General features: G+C 33.6%; 1 protein-coding gene across 3 annotated transcripts in view; it reads right to left on the bottom strand.

Moving 5' to 3' along the window:
• LOC145303517 (flavin reductase-like) overlaps nt 1-22,102 on the bottom strand; it is a 100,864-nt gene that overhangs the window by 12,967 nt on the left and 65,795 nt on the right. For all 3 annotated transcript variants that reach the window (XM_080144958.1, XM_080144956.1, XM_080144957.1), the window contains exons 5-6: nt 18,857-18,940; nt 2,435-2,580 (exon numbers count right to left, since the gene is read on the bottom strand). In XM_080144958.1, coding sequence (XP_080001084.1) covers nt 2,435-2,580; nt 18,857-18,940 — 230 coding nt within the window. The remainder of the gene's footprint in view (nt 1-2,434; nt 2,581-18,856; nt 18,941-22,102) is intronic.

The following is a 22,102-nucleotide window of genomic DNA, read 5'->3' as shown; positions in this document are numbered from 1 at the left end:
TCCTTATTATATGCAGTTTAAAAAATTTTATTTTTTTTCATCAAAGGAAAACAATTAGCAAAAAGAATGAACTAGTTATAATTTTGCTGGCTAACACAAAAATTGAAAGTTTCACAGTTTGAAAAAGGTAAGGCACTTCTACACTATCAGAACAAAATTTCGGAAATCGTAATACGTAATTTCACATGAAAACAATGGTATCTATGCATTCCTCGTATTTTTAAGATGATTATATCCCAAAATTACGAAAATTGATAAGGTAGAAAATTATTTATTAAAGAAAATAGAAGAAAAGAATTTGAAGAAAATGATCGTATTTGCTTATGTAAATCACAGGAGAGTTCAAAAGGGAGGTAATTTTTTTATTTATTTAAAAAAACAAGATGGTTGCAATTTTTCACTTGCTAACATGATTAAAGTTATTTTATTTTTTTTTTTTTTTTAAATATTTCAGTAATATTTAGGTAATTTTGATCACAGAATTTGGAAGCTAACATTGCAATTTATTAAGATTGACAAAATAAATCAGTAAGAACCATTGTTTTTTATCTAAAAACTCAATTTATCGATTACAAATTTTTGTTCTGATAGTGTAGAAGCAACAAAAGTAATGTTTTAAAGATTATATAGAAGATATAAGTGGATACAAAAAACGATATTCAAATGAAGATGTAGTTAGGCAGTAACAAGATGCGCAATGGTCTATAATCTTTGAAGGATAAATGTTGTAAATCATAAGTTGCAAAATTTTAACTCCATTCATATATTGATGCGCTATCTTTAATATTGATCATTTTCATCTGGATAGGACTGATCTATAAATATTAGTATTATAAAATTTTAAATTCTGAATATATATAAATATATAACAAATAAATGACAAAAATCTATATTTCAAATTTCAATATGTTGACCATTTTACAATTTATTCCTTTAAGTATGTTGGCATGCACAATTCTTGAGAGTACTTGTTTTTGTAGTGCAAAATCATTCATTTAATTAATACATCAATGAATCTATTCTGCCCTTAACTCCTTACTTGCATGTCAACGTACTTAAAGGAATAAAGTGTAAGGTGGTCAACAACTTTAAATTTGGAATATAGACTTTTGTCATCTATTTGTTATATGCTCTGTAATTACATTGAGCTTCATAGATTAAAATATTGGTATAAATAAAAGGTGAAATATAATTGAAAAAAAAAACAAAAAAAAACATTTCTACAGAAATATATTAATAAAGATTTTAAAGAATTACTTTATCATATAATACTATATGCGATGCCTCCATTCAGTCTCAAGAAACAATGGACACCCCTGTAAGGATAGCTGTATGTGTAATTGTGAAGCAAGGGTTGTGCAATACCCAACCAATCCTCTCCTGAATCAACACTGCTTGGGTCCAGTGGCAAGAAGAGGACCAAGATTGACTGGAAACAATGCAGAGCACTTACACCACCTGAATTTCTCAAATGGTCACCCATTTTAATACTGACCAGGTTCAATGTTGCTTAACTTCAGTGATCTGACAGGAACTGGTGAGTCAACGTGATTATGCTATATATAATATATAATATAATACATTGAAAAATAAATATGTAAATACGTCTATTTAACAGTGAGACAACGTGATGATTGGTAATAATGGTTGAGATTGGCCAGAATTTGATTATTTAAGAGAATGGCTCAACAAAAATTTGTTCACATTAGACTTGAAAACAACCATGTTGTAGTCAGCTGGGAAGCAACCCCATGGTATCATGTCACACAGGTAGTTTTTGGAAGGAATCTTTGTTCATGGAAGTTTTGTTGATTTTTAAGTACACAGAGGAAGAAAGGAAAATCGTTTACAGCGATTGTAGCAAGATGAGTTTTTGTAGTGAAATGTTTTACAGGAATGGAGCTCAGTCGAGCACCTACCATGAAAATAATGATACAGTAGAGAGAGACTAGCAGTCTCTCTTCTGTTAGAAAGAGCCCGTAGGGAAGAGGAGAGAACATTCCTCACTAGATTTTGAAGTTAAAACACTGTGGTGATCGGAAAGCAACACCAAGTTCTCCTCACTAGCCCTTACATCTTAGGGTGAGGGGGCAGAATTCATGCAATTTGGTGTGCTACATCTTTAAAACACGCATTGTGTCCTCTCACTTTCAAGCACAAAGCAGAATCGTTTTCAAATCTCACCTCAAAACACGTCATCTACTCAACTCTTGTTAATATCCCATTCTCACGAATTGGCCTCTATCATTGCATATCTCTCCACTCCAGCTCTTAGCGACCCATTAGTTAAAAACCTACTTTAGAAAACATATTGGAATGTGCATATATCCACTAGCTAATTTCTGCTCACTCGTCCCATCGTAGGGCCCCATTATATAAGATTAGGATATATTTGACTCTTATTCATGTAATTTGAGAGTAACATTCAACTTACCCGCAATAATGTAGTACAGGTTCGATCATCTTATCTTCATGTAGGGTTCCAGTGACCATTCCATACCAAACACTGTGGTCCCCAACATTATGTACAGAATGCGTTCTACACAATAATACAGGTGTGTCAACAAGGACAGGAAGACCCTATGAAAAAATAACAAACAGCGTTATATTTTTCAGATGAAGCATAACCTAAAGAATCACACCATCAATAAAAATCTAAACTTAAATATGCATGCAGGATTATGCAATAGCCCCTTTAAAAAAAAAAAAAAAAAAAGAAAAGAAAAGTGACATTTATAATGTCTCTATAATACTGATTATTTTCCTCCTACCTACAACCTTAGTCTTGAAAAGACTAAGATAAATAGGCATCTCCTATCATTGAAATAGTCATCTTTTTGTTTTTCTTAGCTCCTTACATTAAGTGGCTTCCCACCTTGTCTGGAGCAATTTCCATTAAAAAAAAATATCAATGGATCCGGCTCTTATTGAAAATTTAGAAGAATGTGTTATAGAGGTTCTTCATGGTTATTATTTGTTTGCTATTTGTGTGAATTAAAAAGGAACCCGTTTCATGATAGCAAAAAAAAAAAAAAAAAAAAAAAAAAAAATAGTGCAGATGTATATACAATAAAAACAACAAACATGAAGAAATGAATAAATATTTTGGTGTTACATGAATACTGGGATTTTGCATTCATTGAAATGAGTAATAATCATCAGTTTTTAACGTTTATGAACTGAACAGCTATATTCGCAATCTTCAATGTGTTCACATCTAGGGAAAATGCTATTTTCCCCAATTTTCTGTAAAAATTACTTTTAATTATAAATAATTTTCTACTCAATGAATTTTCGTAATTTTTTAATATATTACTATTTTCGACATGACAAGTAAGTACCATTGTTTTTTTTGTTTTTTTTTGCTTAAAACACATTTGAAAAAAAAATTGACCCATCAACTCTCAACAGGCACTAAAAAATGTTTAAAATCATTGTTTTTAAGAAATATGTACACATAAAATTATAATTTTCTTTTTAATTTTTCTTTTTTTTCTCTTTTGAATAAAATAAAATTAATTTAGATATAAATAAAATTAATTTAATTAAACTAAATTCATTAAAAGTAAATAAAATCTTTTTTTTATCTAGAAAAAATATATAAAAAAATACTTCAAATGACTTTATACTGCTGATATAATAGAAGACGTTTCACAAAAATACCAATTTGGGAAAATTAAAGAAAACAACATCAAAAAAACTGTTTAACAAATATCTCACATGATTGAAAATAAAATTAAATGATTCTTTGATACAACAGTGACGCATGAGAAAATTAATATTTTTCCCATTTGTCTAATTAAGAGCACATGTGAACTATAATACTTGGCTTTAAAATTTAATTCAAGCCAGAGATAACTTTCTACAAGACAGATTAAAGCCTTCCAAAATTATTATCTAAAGTTTTGTGATAATAAAGATATGTCAGCCATTTTAAAATATCTTAAAAATAGGTTAAAATAACTGGTTTACATTTCAAGAACTCTCATCCATTCTTTCAATGTGGCTATACCAACAAAGTCTCATGTTCTAGACACATCTTTCTACACTATCCAAATTTTATCATCCTTTGAGATTAAAACACAGGTAGTTTTTGGAAAACACTTAAGTTTGTCTTTAAGACTCACAGTACACATCCATCATATAATTTCTCTCTATGGAACACATGTCCTCAACCCTCACTGGTCAGGTTTCACTTCCATCCATCACCACACTGCACACGTGTGACTCTTTCCTTGGTCGATAATGGTAATACTCTGCTAGTTAGTAATAGCAGAAATTCCTTGAACTTATTGCATCCACTTTTAAATCTTGCAATCATACTTGCACCTGCTCCACCCTATGCTCCAATAGTATCACCAAGATAATAAAACTTTGACAACCTCAATATCTTTATTGTCTACAGAGTTCTTATCCATTTCCATTGTCTCACACTTCTTGCACACAAACTGGTTATCCTTTTTAAACCTACCAGTAATTCCAGTGCACTTCTTATTTATCCAATGTGTACAGGTGCTACAAAATTTAAGACTTTTTCAACAATGTCGACATCATGAGGTTTCTACTTGTAAGGATCAGTTTAAACATGGATGCCAGGGAGACCTAAATTTGGAAACTTTGGGTAACCTTCCTTAGTTTTCATAACTCCCAATCCTTACAAGTATCACAAAATTACTGTCAATTTTTGGGTCTACAGACGAAACTTGACATATAGGGGACTCGGATCTGTGAAATAAATTTCATTTTGTTTTTAGCTGGAAAAAATAGTTGCTAAGGGGTCAAAATTGAAAAATTGAAACTTGGCCGGTGTAACGTGACTTTATGTGTACACTCTACGCATGCACAAATATACATTTATATGTTTAAGTTGGTTAATTTATAAAGCTTTAATATGCATCTCGCCATTGCTCAGATGGTATTGATGATGCTGGAGACCTAAATGTTTTAGTTTTGATTCTAGCTGATGGCACCCATGTCATATTTTTTAAAACTTGAAATCACTACTATATATTGGATAGAATATAATAATCAACAGAGAATTGGTTCCATAATAATAAATACAAAATCTGCATAAATTAAAATATCATATTTAAACGTATTTTACAAGTATAAAGAGGAGACATGTCAATAAGGTTTGGGAAATAAATAGATTCTCTCTGTCCAATGAAGATAGCTCAGAAGTAGAAATGGAACTGGTACTACCATCCAGTTTTTTTTGTAGTGTTGAGCTGATTATTGTGATTAAATGCTTTAAAAAGAAACTTGGTACAAACCTGCTTTTATGCAGCCTGTAGTGTTTGTTAGTAGGCAAAAAAAAAAAAAAAAAAAGAAAAAACATGGCTGCTACTTCTCTTTGTATGTTTTTGTTCTTGTCATCTGATATGCAAATGAAAGGCTTCCAGTTTTGAATAAAAAGGCTAATTTTTCAGAGACTCGGGCAGTTTGGATTTGGATGTTTAAATAGCAGAGTTACAAGTTTTGAAATTGCAAGTTTTGACAGAAGAGTTACGAGTTTTAGAGTAGTGAGTTTTGACAGCAGAGTGTTGAATTTAGCCCCAGAAATTGTTACTTGGAAAGTGTAGAATAGTTAACTTTTGACTATTTAACCACATTAACATGAATGAATGATATGGATAAATGGACTCTTTCATCTTTGCTACCAAGTAAAGACGAAAGGACGTATTGTGAATATAGAAAGGTAAAAATACACAACATAAAATTTGTTTATATGAATAGATTGTTCATTTTGCCTGTGTGATAAAAGACAGTTAAATTGTTTTTCTCTGCAGGATGGAGAAAGGGAATGTATATTTGCCTTATTTTTTTCACTATGCAGGTGGAGTATCTGTATGACACTGTGCATAAATAAAATCATAATTCATTCTTTTTTTCCCCTTCTTGAAGCGAGTCGTTAAAGAACTTTGTTTTGGTTTGAGGAGTAACTTCAGTTTCCATGTCTTCTAATTCCGTAAATCTATTTGTAGTAGTAGTCGTGGCTTCTGTTTGTGGTAATTTCTTTATATTATTTTTTTTTTTGGTCGATGTATTTTTTGTTTGTTTTTTAAGTGTGTTTTTTTTCACCATGCGGAAGACATATTGGTGACCTGCGTGGTCTTTCTTTTAACTGATTTTGTTTTTCCTTAGTTTTGTCTTTTTCTGCATCTGCACGATGTACTAGTGATTTTTGTGGTTTTTCTTTTGATCGACTGTTTTCTTGGATGTTCTGATTTTGGTTGAGAATTTGTTTTATTGGTAACATTAGTTGATGATTTAATGGGATGATTAATTTTTGATATGTTTGGTTTGATTTCATTTATAAATCATAATAATTCACTCTTTTTTTCCCCTTCCTGAAGTGAGTTGTTAAAGAACTTTGGTAACAGAGTTATGGAGTTGTGTTTTTTCGTTTGTGACTGGTGGTGGTGGTGGTGTTGTTGTTGTTGTTGATGAGCATCATTCATCTTGTATGAATCGGATGATTGTTAGCATTCGTTTCCCTGATATCTTTCCAGTTAGAATTCTTTCTAGAAAAACATCGGGTACTTATAATAGGAATCATGTGAAGGTTGCTAACATCCCTAAGTGAAAGTGTTTCTGTGGAACGAACTGGGTTTGAACTTGGCACACCCAGGTTGTCAGTCTGTGTCTTTAACCTCCCTGTGATCGCCACTTTTTATCAGGGATCACCACCACAGGAATTTTTTTTATTAGGAACCACTGATTTCCAGAAATTAATTTGCTTTTACCGCAAAAAGTTTTTTTAATATATTCCCAACTATAATACCCCTCTTCCTTTTTACTACATATCAAGGCTTAAGATGGTTAATGACATGGATAGATTTGTACTTGGATGAATACTTTGAGAGGATTGAAAATCTCTACATACTACTCACTCAAAATAACAGTCAACTCATACTACAGCAATTCTTCCCCCTTTACCAGAAACATTGTTTGTAAAATGTGAGCACTAAAGGACAAAATAGGGATGAGAGACTGCCACAAGTCAAATGTTTTATTCTCTATACGAAGAGTTTCAAATAACTGTAGCAGCTTAATAAAATAAGTATTTTTATTTATTTATTTTTTTTTTGTTTAATGGAATATCAACCCTTTATGGGTTATTTAATGCCAAATCCAGTTATTTTGGGAATAGTATTCGATGTTGTATCCAGTTATTTTATGAGATTTTTATTCTTCAAGCTCCTTGTATTTTCAATCGTTAGTTTGTAGCTTTTGATTTGGTTGTTTTATAGTAGATTTTGTCATTTTTGTTCTGTCTTGCAGAATATGATTGGATTTTGCAATGGGAGGGGGAAAAGGGTTATAGTATTATTAAGTCCTGTATTATGAATGTAGTTATATTGTTGATAGTGTTTTATATTCAAGTTGTCCTCATTCTTAAGGAAGGTTTCTTAGAGATAAATAACCAAAGGATTAAATTTGGTTTGCAACAATAAAATTTCATTGTAATTTGCCTTCAATCTACGGCAATTCCATTGGATTTTCTTGTAATTCATGAGGATTTTTTTTTTGGTTTGAGGAGTAACTTCAGTTTCCATGTCTTCTAATTCCGTAAATCTATTTGTAGTAGTAGTCGTGGCTTCTGTTTGTGGTAATTTCTTTATATTATTTTGTTTTTTGGTCAATGTATTTTTTGTTTGTTTTTCAAGTGTTTTTTTCACCACGGGGAAGACGTATTGATGACCTATGTGGTCTTGCTTTTAACTGATTTTGTTTTTCCTTAGTTTCATCTTTTTCAGCATCTGTATGACGTACTGGTGATTTTTGTGGTCTTTCTTTTGATTGACTTTGTTTTCTTGGATGTTCTGATTTTGGTTGAGAATTTGTTTTATTGGTAACATTAGTTGATGATTTAATGGGATGATTAATTTTTGATGATATGTTTGGTTTGATTTCATTTATAAATTTGGGCCAGTCGTTTGGTCCCAATTGTAACAATTTGTTTATTAGTGTTTCGTATTTGGAGTCTTGGTTAGTGATGTTGGATGATATACAACTTGAGGTGACTTGAGAGTATGTCTTTTTCTTCATGTATCCATCTACTATTTTCCTGGCTTCGAGGAAGGAAATGTTTTTGGTATGTTTTATTGACACTACTTCTTTTTTTTTCTTCCAGATTCTGCACGCTCTAGCATAAGCAGGATAGTTTTCTCCACAATTTACACATTTGCAATCAAGATTGCAGTCATTGACAGTGTGGTCTGGATCTCTCTGGCCACATCTGCCGCACACTGCTCGTCCCCTACATGCATCCTCATGGTGCCCAAATTTCTGGCATTCAAAGCACCAAAGTGGGTTTGGTATAAAGGGTTCAACTTTTTTAACATTGAACCCAATTTTGATTTCTTTTGGGATAGTGGATCTATCGAATTGCATAATGTAAGTGTTCGAATGTATAGTCTGATTCTCTTTTTTTTTTTTTTATTGTAATTCTTTTAATGTTTATTACTCCTTGGTTTTTAAGTTCTTTTGCTATCTCTTCAGTAGTGCACATTGAGAGGTCTTTCGATTTTACTACACCTTTGGATATATTCAGATTCTTGTGTGGATAAGTTTTGATATTTATGTTGTGGAAAGTTTTCATTCCTAGGAGAAAAGTGGCATGTTTTTCTCTTTCCACTTCCACCAGTAGGATTTTATTTTTTAAAGTTTTTACATTTTTTGGGGTAATATATGCCGATATAATTTTATGTATAATAAACGGTGATAAGTCAGTTATTTTGGTTTCTTTGGTGGATTCCAATACAATAAAATTTGAGGATGTTTGATATAGTTCATTATCTGAACTATCAGAGTCGACATGTTGGCACTTGGAGTTTTTATTATTGGTCATATATATATATATATTTTAAATTCATTGTTTATGCTCCCCACTCACCTCAGGGTCCAATATTGGGGCATGTTAAGGGGGGAAACCCATTTGCCTTGTCATGCCAGGGCTACATAAACAGTATACATGTTCCAAATGGGAGCCTTTAGTTACACAATCAAAGTCATTTGTGGTAACTTCTGGCATTATACAACCATGTCATGACTTTAATCATTTGGCACATTTGACCCTAGCCACCGCCTTCTAACACATGGAAAAGAAGGGAAAATATGTATATAGTTTATAGTGGTACAGGGTAGAACTGTATTTGTTACAGTTTAGAAGAAATTGATAGAAAAGTAGATGTGTTAGGGCTTGACGTAACCAGCCGGTTGATCGGATCGAGCCCCTCCGACCGCCCGTCTAGCCTTGTACGAGGCCAAAGTGGAGTGTTGCAACTGATATCTTTCATTTCCCTAGATATCAGTTGCTCAGCCACCAGGATCCTTTTCTGAGTCATTATGGGTCGCCAACAGGTGGGCCCTTTGAGAGGCTTTTACTCTCTGCAGGAGGACAATCGGTGTATTCTAATACCTCACTGATGGGGTAAAAAGAGGGGAGGGGAAGAGGGCTGTGGTTTTTGTTTCTGCAGAACGTAATTAAGTTTTACAAAAGAGAATAGAAAACAAAAACATAAGTTTAATGTGGGTACATTTCATCTCGGGAAACCACTAGACAGCCTGATTTGGTAGCACCAGAAGTATTTTTTATAACTAGTCGTCCAACTAATTATCAATCTGATTAAACCATTTATAGTGGCTTTTCGCTAGGGTCCCAAACGTTCCAATGACAATGGGAATCACCCTGACTTCTTTACATTTACATGGTCTAACTCAGGAGTCTCCAGATCTGGCCCGTCAAAGTCTTTAATCTGACCCGTGGAGCTCTTATGAAAAATGTAAAAACATTCAGAAAAATTTTTTAAATGGAAATGCGTGAAAATAGTGTTGTGGCTTTATCTTTATTCAGAAAATGATTAAAAGAATAAGGATTTGGGAGAAACAGTTTCACTAATGAGCAAAACAGTATCAAACACGTCTAGGTCATCATCTTATTGTGGCTTATGTAGCTCTAAAAAGTCAACAATATGACCCCAGTTCAAAAACTTAGGAGACCCCGGGTCTAACTAATTCCAATTTTAGGTCTTGATATTTGTTTTTTTTTTATGTTCTTTCTCCTGCACTCTGGTATCAAAAAAGCAAGTTCTCTTGTTTTTGTTTAGAAAAATTATCTCAGCTTTGGAATGTTCAAGAACCTTATCAGTTTGTATGCACATGTCACAAAGAAGTTTGACATTGCAATTTTTTTGTATCACTTCTAGTTTATGCTCATACCACTTCTCAGTGTGGTCCAATTCATAGCAGAAACAAGTGTCATTGAATGTGTCCGTGATATCTCCCAGTAGAACTCAACTAGAAAGGTAACAGCAACATGTGAGAACAGATATACATCCGAGTTTATTCAAGTTGATTGACTAACAAACATTCAAAGTTGGTTTCATTAAAAAAAAACTGCAATAAAATTAAGTTATATTTTGAGATATAGCTGAGGTGTTGTTATGGTTTGGTTCTAAAATCAAACGGAATCTTATCTGATGGATGCTAGGTGAACTAATCTTTAAAGGGAGATAAACCAAATTTATTCAAGTTGATTGGCTTGTGTTGCAATATTTTTGCCTTATAATGGAGTATGATCCTGTACAGTCGGGAGATTCTATTTATAAACGATGCTGCTAGGAACTGACGAATCAAATTAATTCATGTTCTGCTACCAAGCAATCAGAAACCAGAATTGCTCCATAAATATTAAAACTTTTCTGTAGCAACTTCGCATATGTTTTCTTCTTCGTGTCATTACAGGAAGAATCTTTTGCTCTGTGGATTCCAACTCAAGGACTGTCCACTGAGAACCAGTCACCTCCCAGGATTTGTGTAGAACAACTAACCATTGGAAACTGTTCTGAAACTAAACATGGCTTACACTTCTAGAGGTTATAGACCCAATGTGCGTCTTTATTTCGATGGATCTGACTCTAAATTCGAATTGTGGCAAGTGAAATTTTTAGGATATCTATGAATTCAAAAGTTACAAAGTACTTCAGGCAAAACCTGAACGCTTTCTCTTAACGGTTAATTTAAAAAAAAAAAAAAAAAATCTTCTGAACGCTATTAAAAGTTAAATTCTTCACTAGTTTGGAGACGGAATGCGTTGTTGTGATAAGTGATTTCTTTCTCTACTAATTCGCACTTTTTATTTTAAGATTCAAATATTAATAACTACATTTTATTTCAGTATTTAATTTATGTATTTCTGTTGTATTAAATGCTAGCTTCTTTTTTTTTTTTTTTTTTTTTTTTTTTTTTTTCTCGTCCATAAATGTTTATCTACCAAGTTGATCTTAAATATTGTATAATCAATCCATTATATTATCATTTTCAGTCCCCCACCCCTAATTTCTGGCTCCCATCTTATCTCGCAATTACTTATAACGTCACCAACTAACTTCGGAAGAACCCTCCCCCCCCCCCCATCCGATTTTGTTTTATATCATAAGTTGCTTAAAACGTGATTAGTTAAAGTTCAGAATAAAATCACGCTTTCTCTTAACGGTTAATTTAAAAAAAAAAAAAAAAAATCTTCTGAACGCTATTAAAAGTTAAATTCTTCACTAGTTTGGAGACGGAGTGCGTTGTTGTGATAAGTGATTTCTTTCTCTACTAATTCGCACTTTTTATTTTAAGATTCAAATATTAATAACTACATTTTATTTCAGTATTTAATTTATGTATTTCTGTTGTATTAAATGCTAGCTTCTTTTTTTTTTTTTTTTTTTTTTTTTTTTTCTCGTCCATAAATGTTTATCTACCAAGTTGATCTTAAATATTGTATAATCAATCCATTATATTATCATTTTCAGTCCCCCACCCCTAATTTCTGGCTCCCATCTTATCTCGCAATTACTTATAACGTCACCAACTAACTTCGGAAGAACCCCCCCCCATCCGATTTTGTTTTATATCATAAGTTGCTTAAAACGTGATTAGTTAAAGTTCAGAATAAAATCACGCTTTCTCTTAACGGTTAATTTAAAAAAAAAAAAAAAAAATCTTCTGAACGCTATTAAAAGTTAAATTCTTCACTAGTTTGGAGACGGAATGCGTTGTTGTGATAAGTGATTTCTTTCTCTACTAATTCGCACTTTTTATTTTAAGATTCAAATATTAATAACTACATTTTATTTCAGTATTTAATTTATGTATTTCTGTTGTATTAAATGCTAGCTTCTTTTTTTTTTTTTTTTTTCTCGTCCATAAATGTTTATCTACCAAGTTGATCTTAAATATTGTATAATCAATCCATTATATTATCATTTTCAGTCCCCCACCCCTAATTTCTGGCTCCCATCTTATCTCGCAATTACTTATAACGTCACCAACTAACTTCGGAAGAACCCCCCCCCCCCATCCGATTTTGTTTTATATCATAAGTTGCTTAAAACGTGATTAGTTAAAGTTCAGAATAAAATCACGCTTTCTCTTAACGGTTAATTTAAAAAAAAAAAAAAAAAATCTTCTGAACGCTATTAAAAGTTAAATTCTTCACTAGTTTGGAGACGGAATGCGTTGTTGTGATAAGTGATTTCTTTCTCTACTAATTCGCACTTTTTATTTTAAGATTCAAATATTAATAACTACATTTTATTTCAGTATTTAATTTATGTATTTCTGTTGTATTAAATGCTAGCTTTTTTTTTTTTTTTTTTTTTTTCTCTCGTCCATAAATGTTTATTTATCTACCGAGTTGATTGCAAAAATAGATTACCTAATTGTACTCATTTTTAGTTCGTGGGAGGGGAATCTATCACCATACTTTCCCTTAAACAGGTCCGTTGGACTTTTATTAAGTACAATACTTAATAGTTATTTTTTATTTTTTATTTATTTTTTTATTTTTTTTTTTTTAATGGAGAGTAGAAAACGCATTGTGGATGCGTTATCGGCAGCTCCTGTTACTCTCGCTTCTTCTTATTTGTCCCTCAGTCCTCATTTTTTAAATGAGTGATTTTTCTGACAAAGGGAGAAGAAAAAGCTGTTTTCTAGGTTGGCAGTATTTTTGCGCGAACAGTTGGCAGAGTTGGTGGAAATTTTCTGTTTCTATGTCTATCCTTGTAGCCATGTCACTAGTAAGGGTGCTGGAGGTAAACGTTTTGTCTGGGCTGACGTTATCCGCCTGATAGTCAGGGACCCGAACCTTGGATTAACCACTAAGGAGGCTGTCCTATCAGCAGGTGCAAAGTACTGGGGCTGCTGTATTGCCATTTGGTGAATGGAATCTGGACCATGCAGTAGCTTCTGGTGGGGCCTCTCGATGCCATACTAGTGGGTAATTGTTACGGCTTTACCTTATCATGTGGTACAAAAAAAAAAAATTCTTCGTTTCTTTTTCTCTCTTAGTTTCCCCTCTCTGTCCTGCTCTAAGTAAATCTGTCGACCTAGTCCACAAATTCCAAAATTTCATCATGACAAGTTTCAAGAAAAAATACACGATTAAACCCGGTTCTCCAACTTCCAACGTAGACCCCTACTACCATGTCTCCTTCTCCAACATCAGGGGTCTACGTTCTAACCTTCCAGAGGTTGAAACCCAATTACAGGAGACTAAACCAGACCTTTTATTTTTAAGTGAAACTGGCATTGGACAGGCTATTTCCCTAGATGAGTTTGCAATTACAGGATACTCTAACTTAACTTCTAAATCTGACCCCCAAGATCGCCATGGGCATGGAATATGTGCCTATATTAAAGATAGCTTTCCATGTGGGAGGGACATCTCCAGGGAAGATCCTAACTTACCCTATATGTGCTTCCGGGTTGCTTTAGCTCACACTACTGCATTTATATTTACTCTCTATCGCCCCCACAACAGCGGAGTTACTATCTTTCAAAGCATATCTGAGAAAATTGACCAAGTCCTTTCTACTTATCCTTCAGCTAACATTCACGTATGTGGAGACTTCAATGTTCACAACGTCGAATGGTTGACCCACTCAAACAAGACCGATGATGAGGGGAGGTTCTGTCATGATTTCTCCATTGCCTATGACCTCACTCAGATTGTTCAGGAACCTACCCGTGTGCCCGATAATGACGGCCAGTATGCGAGCCTACTAGACCTTTTTCTCACAACTTGCCCTGAACTATGTTCAGTTTCTGTTCTGTCGCCTCTTGGATCTTCCGACCACTCTGTTGTATCAATTAAGATAAAAATGAAATGTAATAAGTCCCCAGACGTACCACTTCATCGTACAGTATATCGATACACTAAGGCTGACTGGGATAGCTTCCGTACATTTATATCTGATCTACCTCTGCATTCCATGTTTAAAAAGGATGTGTCCTCTATAGTATTAGACCTAACTGAATGGTTAATTGTAGGTATTGACCATTTCATACCCTCTAAAAAGTTTCAGCAAAAACCTAACAGCCAGCCATGGTTCTCTCCAGAATGTGCTGCTGCCATTGCGCACAGAAATCACTTTTTCCACTGCTTCAAACGTAATAGATGTATGGAAACTAAAGCCGTTTTCAGGACTGCCAGCAACCATTGTAAGAAAGTAATAAGGAACGCAAGAGAGTTGTATGCTCAATCTGTTAAGTCCAAAGTAGCTGAGCAGCGGCTTGGTTCCCACCAGTTTTGGCAAATAGCAAACAGAATCCTGAACAGAAGTATTGAACTATTATCAATGGACCTGAGGTAATCTCGTCAGCATCAGACAAAGCCAAACTCTTTGTCAAGAACTTTGCAGCTAATTCTACCCTTTGCGACCAAGACCGCCAACCCCCAATATTTCCTCCTGTATCAGAAAACACGCTATGTGATATACGTATATCTGTACGTGATGTTGCCAAGCTAATCAAAAACCTTGATTCCAGTAAAGCAACTGGCCCTGATGGTATTCCAATTATAGTACTCAAAAAACTTCAACCTGAACTAGCGCCCATACTTACAAAACTGTTTAAACGTTGTCTTAAGGAGAATAGTTTCCCATCTCCCTGGAAAATCTCATCAGTATGCCCTGTATTTAAGAATTCAGGTGATCGCTCATCCCCCTCTCAGTACAGGCCAATAAGTCTCCTGTGCGTCATGAGTAAGTTGCTAGAATCTGTGTTAAATACAGAAGTAATCAAACATCTCAACAAAAATAACCTTCTTAGTGACACTCAATATGGTTTCCGTTCTGCTAGATCTACAGCAGATGTCCTTACAGTTATATCGCATAGGATTAGCAAATCTCTCGACGGTGGCAATCTTTCTAGGGCAATTGCTCTTGACATATCTAAGGCCTTTGATAGGGTATGGCATAAAGGTTTACTTCATAAGATCGCTAGCTATGGTATAGCTGGAAAAGTCTTCTCAATTATTAAATCATTTCTTTCTGATAGGTTCATAAGAGTAGTAGTTGAGGGGCAAAAATCAGAAGCTCACAGTATTAATGCCGGTGTCCCTCAGGGATCCATCCTGGGCCCAACTCTTTTCCTGATCTACATTAATGATCTTCCAAATCATATCCTTACATCATTTGTAGACATTTATGCTGACGACACTACCATTTATGGTACCACATCTAAGACAGTAAACGAGCAAGTACTCTCCAATTCTCTCTCCTCTGATCTTGAGCATGTAGGACAATGGGGAAAGGAGTGGCTGGTTACTTTTAATGCATCTAAAACCAAGCTTCTCTCTTTACATCATCAACATTTTAATCCACATTTGTCATCAATTGAAATGAATGGCTCTCGTCTTCAGGAGGCCTCAAGTTTTGACAAGCTTCTGGGCTTGACCATTACTCCTGATCTTAAATGGAACACGTATATCAAATCTGTTGCCAAGGCCGCTGGAAAAATGGTGGGATCTTTCTATCGATCCAGTTGATATCTCACTGCTGATGCTATTCTCTATCTATATAAGAGCCAGGTACGTCCAAGGATGGAATACTGTTGTCACATCTGGGCAGGAGCTGCTAGAAAGGACTTGTCCTGCCTTGATAGAGTTCAAAATAGACTTCGTAGCCTCGTAGGAGATGTCCTTTTCTCCTCCTTACAACCTCTATCTCACAGAAGAGATGTTGCGAGTTTTTCTCTGATGTATCGTTATTTTCATGGAAAGTGTTCAACTGAGCTTCAATCTATGGTCCCCCCTCGCCAAACTTTCACAAGAAACACTCGTCTAGCTGTAAACACTATCAATAATTTCCCCCACTCTTTATCTGTGCCTAAACCTAAACATAGATTCCATGAACAAAGCTTCTTTCTTAGAACTGCACGCCTGTGGAATTGTCTTCCGTTTTCCTGCTTTCCGGCTGACTACAATATGGTTGTGTTCAAGTCTAAGGTAAATAAGTTCTTGATGAGCCGTTCCATATAAGTTATTAAATTTACCAAATTTTCATTACTAATGATTACTATATTGACCAACTTCTACTGTACACTCTTTAACCCTTATCCTTGAGTGGCCTCTGGGCCTTGATAATGTGGTGATGCCTTTGTAAAAAAAAAAAAAAAAAAAAAAAAAAAAAAAAAAAAAAACAGAAACGACCCCGACTTCATTGAAAAGAACGCAACTGTCTTTGCAGAATTAATACAGTGCTTAGATGACCGAAGTCTATCACTGGTAATGAGAGAAGCCCTGGACGATGGCTGCAAAGCATTAAACATTGAGAAAGCATTATTTATCAAAAGGAAAACCCAAAATTACTTCTTTATATACTGAACTGACCTCTCTAAAATGAATGGAAGCCGAAATCATTACAGATTATATTATAAGAGCCGAAACCACTGCAAATTCTTTAAAAATGTCTGGTGAAGTTATTAACAACAGCCTGTTAATTTCCATGGTCCTCAAGGGATTACCGAGTGATTTCAAGCCATTTACCACCATGATAACCCAGAAAGAAAAACCCATGACTTTTAGCCAATTCAAGGTAGCACTCAGAAGTTACGAGGAAACTGAGAAAATGATCACAGAAAAAAACGAATCTACAAATATCATGAAATTTAAAAATGCACACATAAAAACATCAAAATTAAATTATACCCATGCCTGGAATAAAAACTGCAACTTTGCCAAAAACAATTTTTCTCCTAAGAAAAGTACGTATTGTGGCCGACCTAATCACAAGAGTTTCCAATGTAGATGCAGGACTTTCAAAGGAGAGACTCCATTAAAAATGTAGAGCGCTCCATTAGCGAACATATATTCTTATTTTGATGTATGTTTGAAGCTTTAACAAACAGTAACAATTTTCTTGTTGATTGTGGTGCAATGGCACATGTGATTATGGAGGAATCTGATTTTATCAATTTTGATCCCAACTTTAAGCCTCAGAATCATTTTGTAGAACTTGTCAACAGCAGTTGAGTAAACAATATCATTTTGAAAAGAGGTGATGCTAAAATCTTGCTAAGGAACAATAAAGGCGAACTATGTTTTAGTATTCTAGAAAACGCTCTTCTAATCCTAAAATTTAAGCAAAATATATTTTCTACACAAGCTGCCATTAAACAAGGTGCAAATATAAACTTTAGCCCCAATAAATCAAAACTGGTGTACCTGAATGGAACTGTATTCGACATTAAAGAAAATGGAAGACTATATTATTTAAATAGCATAGTCTCATTGAAAACCGCCTGCCATGATTTACAGACATGGCATAAAATTCTTGAGCACTGTAATATTCCTGATATCAAAAAGTTGCCGACTGTAGTTGATGGAATGAAAATAAAAACATAAAAAAACTTTAACTGCAACATTTCTATGCAGGGAAAAATGACAAACTATCAAAACAAGATACCAGACAAGAAGGCCAAGAAAATCCTATCAATGGTGCATTGTGACTTGAACGGTCCTTTGAAATTGATGGCCAGAGAACATTATAGATATGTGTTGAATTTCGTAGATGACCATTCAGATTTAATAATGGTTTATTTTTTAAAAAACAAATCTGATACCCACTAGCAACTAAAAAATATTTAGCCAATATGGCTTCCTACGGTGACGTAAAGTGTATTCACTCTGACAATGGTACAGAATTCACTAATAAAGACTTTGAACTTTTACTAATTAATCATCGTATCAAGCATGAAAAATCGGCCCCTAAATCACCACACCAAAATGGGACTGTGAAAAGAGCATGGCAGACACTTTTTGAAATGGCAAGATATCTACTCATTGAATCAAACTCCCCAAAAACCTGTGGACGTACGTACTTATGTCTGCAGCCTATATACGCAACAGGTGCTTTAACAAAACAATATCTAAAACCCCATATGAAGCTTTCTGCGGTAGAAAACCAAATTAAAGCAGAATGCATGTATTTGGTTCAACTTGCTTCTGAAATTAAACATGGCTTACAACTCTAGAGCTTGTAACAAGCATTCAAAGTTGGTTTCATTAAAAAAAAAAAAAATGCACAATAAAATTAAGTTATATTTTGAGATATAGCTGAGATGTTGTTATGCTTTGGTTCTCAAATTAAATTGGATCATCTGATGGCTGCTTGATGAACTGATCTTTAAAGGGAGATGAGCCTTTGAAGTTTTATTGCTTTTTTTTTTTTTTTTTTTTTTTTTTTTACTTGGAAGTTATCAAGACCTGAAAGCCACTCGAGGATAAGGGTTAATAAATGTAAGGTGGTAGTGTAGTAACCGTTAATGGTGAATTTGATTATTTATCGAAACGGCTCAACAACAACTTGTTTACATTGGATCTGAAGGCTACCATGTTGTATTCAATTGGGAAGCAGGCCAGAGAGCCAGTGTTCCACAGGCGGGCAGTTCTAGGAAAGAAGCTTTGTCCATGGAATCTGCATTTAGATTTAAACAGATAGAGAGTGGGGGTAATTGTTGATGAGGATTGAAATTTGCTTTATGTTATTATCAAAACAGTATAAGAAAAATGCATTCTTACTTCCTTTGAAAGATGATGTGATATTCCTGCGAATTGATCCAAGTTATCTTGAGCTGGACTGGAAAACAGGTCAGAAAATTTAGCCTATAATAAGAAATAGAATTAATATCAGCTGGACAATAATACTTTGCCCCTTTCATTTCTCAGTGATAATTTATGTAAGTTTTGTATTTCAAAAATTAAACTTTCCGATGAAAAGACAAGAAATACAATTAACATTTCTATAAAAAAAAAAAAAAAAAAAAAATGAATTCTTTTGTTTATTTTTTTCATAAATTATAAAATAATTTTATGATTATAAAATAATTTTATAATTATAGTTACATTGCATGCTTTCATCTCTATTTGTATAAAGTTAAGTGTGTGAATATGTATATATGTTTGTATGTACAGGATTCAATTGTAAACTAGTTAACTGATCATTATGAATTTTGGAACACAGCTGCTAGGTGTAAGGATGAGTAATGTGGACTATTTTTGATTTAATTTAGTTTTATGCAAAGAGTAAGGAGGGAGAAGAAAAATGTCACAAATTCAAATACCCATGAATTTTGTGTAATTTTAACAATAGGTATTGAACATTAATAAATATTCCCCAATTTTCAGTTTCTTTGGGATATTTTGAAGGGATTTTAGGAATGATAATATGGGTACAATGTTGCAATTGAAAATTCAGATATTTCAAATTTGTATTAAATTTAATCCATAGTTATTATTAGACACCAATTTCAGCTTTCTTCTTAAGCCTTAAATTTCAAATATTTTTTATAATCAAAATTATGGAATGAATTTTTATCAAAATTAGAATAAGGATTTTAGACATAAGGTTTAGTATAATTATATCTCGATTTTAATCTTTGTAAGAGAACATAAAATTGACATGCATTAATTTTACCTATCCTGGAACATTTTTCTCGTACAGAAGTTAGCAACCTATAGCCTTCAAGTGGTTTTTGCCTGGTGCAATCAACTTAAGAGCTAAACTCTAACTATCCAATTAATATTGTTAGTTTTTTTGTCTATTGTTCCTGTAATAAAATGAAATAAATTGTTGAAATAATATCAGATTAAATTCCTTATTTTTTTAAACATTCAAAAAGACAATTTTTTTTTTTAGACAGCATTGTTTGCACGAGAGAAAAGTTATTTTCATTATATTTAATACTATAGTCTTTCAATAAGACATTGCATAGCTAGTTGAGCCCGTCCCTCCATTGCTATAATACATTATATAAATAAGATGAAAACCAATTTCTTAAAAAGGGTCGTTCGAATATCAATTACAAAATAAAACAGAATAAAAGCAGCAGCTTTTTTTTTTATACGTGTGAAAAGTTTGCTTGAGATCTAAAGTGAATATAGAGAAGAAAGAAAATCACTGTAAAACCAATATTACTAATCACCTATATTTCTATATCTAGAAAAGCGAGAATGTGTGTGTGTGTCTGAAAACACTTCTCAAACAAGATACTCAACAAATTTTTGATTTACAGACTTGAAATTTGGTATATAGGGTATTCAGACGTGGAAAACTTTTTAATCGGTTTTCATCCGGAAAAAAGGGCTGCTAAGGGGTCAAAATTGAAAGATTAATCCTTGGAGGGGTGGGTCATCATATTTTTATCTGTCAACTGTTTCACAACTGCACATGTGCAAATTGTTAAGAATAAGTATATTTGAAAACACTTTTTAAAGATAGTGTTAAGTTGGCCTAATGGTTATCATGCTTGACTCACTGTCTTAAAGTTTTGATTTCAATCTCAGCTCGAGTATTTCATTTTTTACTTACAAAAAGTGAACTGTTTAGGAAAAACATAATACTTGCATGCACATGTCTCAGTTTCTTTTCATTTTTTTTACTTAATTTTTTAAAAGAAATTTAATGTTATGTTTAATACCAGGCAACACTGGGTACATCTAGTGTGTATATATATATATATATATATATATATATATATATATAGTGCTGGCAAAAAGAAAGTCCGCACTTGTAATTTTTTCAAAAACTGCAAATTTAAGCTAAATTTAATGTAACTGTTTAAACAACCTATACCTCATTTGATTCGCCTTTTATTTCTCTATAATTTTACCTGTTCATATTTGACTTTTAATTGAAACAGTCTAGTGCTCACGTCAGTTTAAAAAAATAACTTCAAATTGAGGAGGCAAAAAGAATGTCTGCAGCAACAAATTCGCTTAAAACCTGCTTAATTTATTGCCCCTAAATCAGTTTAAAATATCCACCAACAGGCAACAAAGCATCTCTAATCGTAATTGTTGTTCCAGGTTATACAATGTAACATTTAGTCCATATGCCACAACTTTCTCTTAGTGATCGTCAGGAGCTCATTAATCTCCACCTTTCTGGTTTATCCATTCGAGAAATCAGCCGCAGATTGAAATGTGACAAAAAAGCAGTACGAAATACTGTGCAAAAACACCAAAACACTGGCAGTGTTCGTGATGCCACTAAATCTGGTTGTACTAGAGTTACTTCTAACAGGGAAAACAATGCTATGAAGATCCACAGCCTAAGAAACAGATTTGAAACGGCTCCCCAAATCCAACAATAGTGCAATCTTGTTAAAAAGTGCTCTCTTTCTACTGTCAAGAACAGATTAAAGTAATTTAATTTGCGAGGATATGTTGCAAGACGCAAGCCAATGATTTCTGTAAAGAACAGAAAGCGCTGTCTAGACTTCGTTAGATGCAATGAAGATCATGACTCTTCATATTGGTCAAAAGTGCTTTTTAGTGACGAAAGCAAGTTCAATAGGCTAGCCAGTGATGATAGGCAGTACGTCCGTCGGAGGAAAGACGAAGAATTTAATCCTAGGTGCTCAGTTTCTAAGCTGCAAGAGGTGTCGGTTCAATTTTTGTGTGGGGCATTATTAGTACCAATGGTGCAGGGTCTACAGTTCGCTTGCAAGGTTGAATTAATTCAATTGACTCAGCATTTTCTACCCTACTTTGGTCAGAATTTGGATGATAATCCCATCATCATGCAGGATAATGCTCCCATTCACACACCTGGCAATGTCAAGAGGTTCCTGGAAGAGCATGATATTCTGTGTTTGGATTGGCCTGCACAATCTCCAGACCTCAATCATATCGAAAACATATGGCATTACATCAAGCAACAGCTACACAATGATAAAATTTCAAATTTGGAAAAACTTTGGACAAAAATTAAAGAAAAGTTGGATGCCCTTTCACTGGAGTATTGCTGCAGTCTAATTGAAGGAA

Source organism: Euprymna scolopes, chromosome 19 (assembly GCF_053919585.1).
Source record: "Euprymna scolopes isolate OS-2025 chromosome 19, ASM5391958v1, whole genome shotgun sequence".
NCBI classification, from domain to species: domain Eukaryota; kingdom Metazoa; phylum Mollusca; class Cephalopoda; order Sepiida; family Sepiolidae; genus Euprymna; species Euprymna scolopes.
Note: the sequence above shows the minus strand (reverse complement) of the source record. Positions and strands in the feature narration are given on the sequence as shown.